Here is a 2,720-nt window from a genome sequence, read left to right on the forward strand (position 1 = left end):
TGCTTTATTACGTGGTTTGAAATGTTTTCCAATTTCCCTTGACTTCCTCTTTACCTGTGGGTGCTGGACAGGCGCGTTGCTTAGTTTGCAAGTATTTGGGCCTTTTCTAGGTAGCTGACTCCTAGTGATTTCCGATGTACGTCCATGTGCTCAACAGACATGCTCTGTAGGGCCTTCAGTCTTGTGACAGTCATGGAGACTTGTCTTCGGGTCCAGCATACTGTTCGTCTGAGTGAGCGTTGCCTAGATTCTTGAAAAGCATGTCCTTACACTCAGACTCTTAGCCCTTCTTACAGATCAGGCTCCCATTTGTTGGCGAGCGTGAGAGAGACTTAAAACATTCGGCCGTGTTGATTTAAAACAATAATAATATACTGTTGGGTATAACCACTCTTTGAATAACCTGACAAAATGGTGAGCTTTACACTGTATACTAAAAGTTAGCAGAACAGTTTCACCAGTTCAGAGAAAGAAGATCATTCCCACAGCTTCTTTTCCCTTTTCGTGTGAGGGTCTGTCTGGAGGCAGGGCCACCTCAGGCTGTCGGCCTGGTACACTTGTGTTGGCCTGATTTTGGTTGAGGACGCTATGTCAGGCAGAGCAGTCTGCTTAAAGAAAAGCCTGCAGTAAGACACACCTGAGAGAGCACCTGTCATCAGGTGAATGAAATGGAAACAATGTAGAGCCTTTATTAGGGAGGAGAAGGAAGGGTGGGTCTGTTTGTGGAAATTTAAAGTGCTTATTTTAAAGTGGTACTTACATTGCTTGATTAGTTTCCATAAACTGATTAAAGGACATTTTAATGTCTGTGTTTGTTAATTGTAAAAGAAACTACCAAGGTATTCTTTCAGGAGCTTGGATGGTAAAAATTTGAATATTTGTCCAAAGCTATAAGAACCCGATTTTTATAAGATAATGCAGAAACACGATATGCTTAATTTCAATTGCTAATGGGAGAAATAAAACCCGATTAACTTGCTTGAAATATTTGTTTTTCAGTTGTGATAATAAATAATGATTTAATAACCCTAATTTTAAAGTTGACCTAAATTATAAATTAGTCATTTATTTTTGCCTACACACAGTGTTGAGCAAGTGAACAGTCTGCGGGAGATACAAGCACTGAGGCGCCTGAACCCCCACCCAAACATTCTTACGTTGCACGAAGTGGTTTTGTAAGTATATTCGGGGCTTTTAAAATTACCTAAATTTGATGATAATGATTAAATCTCTTTTTAAGAAAGAAAACCATGGTAGACATTTTAGACATTTGCTCTGTAGCTCAGACAGTAATGATTTTATCTTAAGTGACATATTTATTTGGACAGGTGTGTGCCTGATTTCTAATATGGAATGCCTTCATGTAGGTGATTTTATGTCACAAAAGTGTACACAAGTCACATGGCTCCTCTTCTGTGGGGAGAGTGGCAGCTCTTGGCACCCAAGGCCTCGAGCGTGAATCGTGACCCCTGGGGAAGCACTGTTGTCACACCTCAGGGACTGTACTTTTCCTTGCCAGTTGCCATGTCTGTGCAGTCTCATGGGGCCCTTACTGTAACTGAAATGGTTTTGGGGGGCTTCATTTCTGTTCCAAACGTAAAATTTTTTTCATAAGGTTTACGTACTGATCAGGAAGGCAGGGCCCTGCTGGCCGCCAGGTGCTGGCTGCTGTGCACCGCACTCGGGGACCCTGAGCCAGGCTGGCGGGGAGTCCGGCCCCACCTCTCTGCGGGCGGCATGTGCTGGCCCCGAGGAGGAGGAGGTGGCAGGTGAGCTGGCCTCGCTGCAGCGCCCAGACCAGCCGGGGACACGGTCTCCTACAACCGCTGTGCAGCAGGCTCTCATCAGAGGGAACGGTTTTACACTCAGAAGAAAGTGCCTTGTCACAGCTGTGTGGCCTCCGGGCCTGTGGCGTCCTGAGCCGTCAGTCTGGGCCGGGTCCAGAGACCGCAGCCTGCATGTCACGCTCAGCACTGCCTGCGCTAAGGTGCCTCTCTTGCACTTTACAAAGCGCTTCTGTCCAGACTCGCACAGTGGGGCACCCTGAGCCGGGGCTAGGGTGACACACGCTGCCCTGCCTGGCGCTCGGGGATCCCTTTAAAGGCTGTGAACTCCGGAGAAGCTGGCAGCTCAGCCAGAGGCCCTGTCCCCACTGTGTGAGGCCCGGGCATTGCACTGGGTGATGTCACACATCTTTCTCCCTTTTCCCTGACTGGTGTTTGGATTCCGCTCACCCCACTGTCACGTGTTCCCGTTACACGGGAGTAATTTAGGTGAATTAAAACTAAAATTGCAGTCACAGGGCACGAGGTAAATTCCTCTGTTTGTCCTGCTTAGCCGAGTCCCAGCCTCATTTCTTCTCTCTCCTGAGAGTTCATTTTATATTTTCAAGACACGTCTTCAAAAAATGGGGGAGGGAGGCTTGTAGAATATTTGCTTAAAGTAGGGTTTTACTGTTACTTTAATTTTACCTGAAATATTGATTTAAAATTAAAACTTCGGTTTCAATCATTCTATTTCGGTCTCTGTCTGATATTGGAAGTGCTTTATTTTTACCAGAAATGTTTACAAATGAATTAAATATTTGATTATATTTTTTGATTAAGACACGAAAAAACCTGCTTTTTTCTTCAGTGACAGAAAATCTGGTTCTCTTGCGTTAATATGTGAACTTATGGACATGAATATTTATGAGCTAATACGAGGTATGTGGAATAATT

General features: G+C 44.9%; 1 protein-coding gene across 10 annotated transcripts in view; it reads left to right on the forward strand.

Moving 5' to 3' along the window:
• MOK (MOK protein kinase) overlaps positions 1 to 2,720 on the forward strand; it is a 36,959-nt gene that overhangs the window by 18,857 nt on the left and 15,382 nt on the right. For 6 of the 10 annotated variants that reach the window (XM_011370939.2, XM_023537126.1, XM_023537122.1 and 3 more), the window contains exon 4: positions 2,635 to 2,705. The exons of 1 other annotated variant lie outside the window; for it this stretch is intronic. In XM_011370939.2, coding sequence (XP_011369241.1) covers positions 2,635 to 2,705 — 71 coding nt within the window. Of the gene's footprint in view, positions 1 to 1,064; positions 1,176 to 2,606; positions 2,706 to 2,720 lie in introns of those variants that run through there. 3 more of the 10 variants (XM_023537129.1, XM_023537128.1, XM_023537131.1) reach the window with 3 other exon arrangements.

This window comes from Pteropus vampyrus, unplaced genomic scaffold (genome assembly GCF_000151845.1).
Source record: "Pteropus vampyrus isolate Shadow unplaced genomic scaffold, Pvam_2.0 Scaffold178, whole genome shotgun sequence".
Lineage (NCBI taxonomy): Eukaryota > Metazoa > Chordata > Mammalia > Chiroptera > Pteropodidae > Pteropus > Pteropus vampyrus.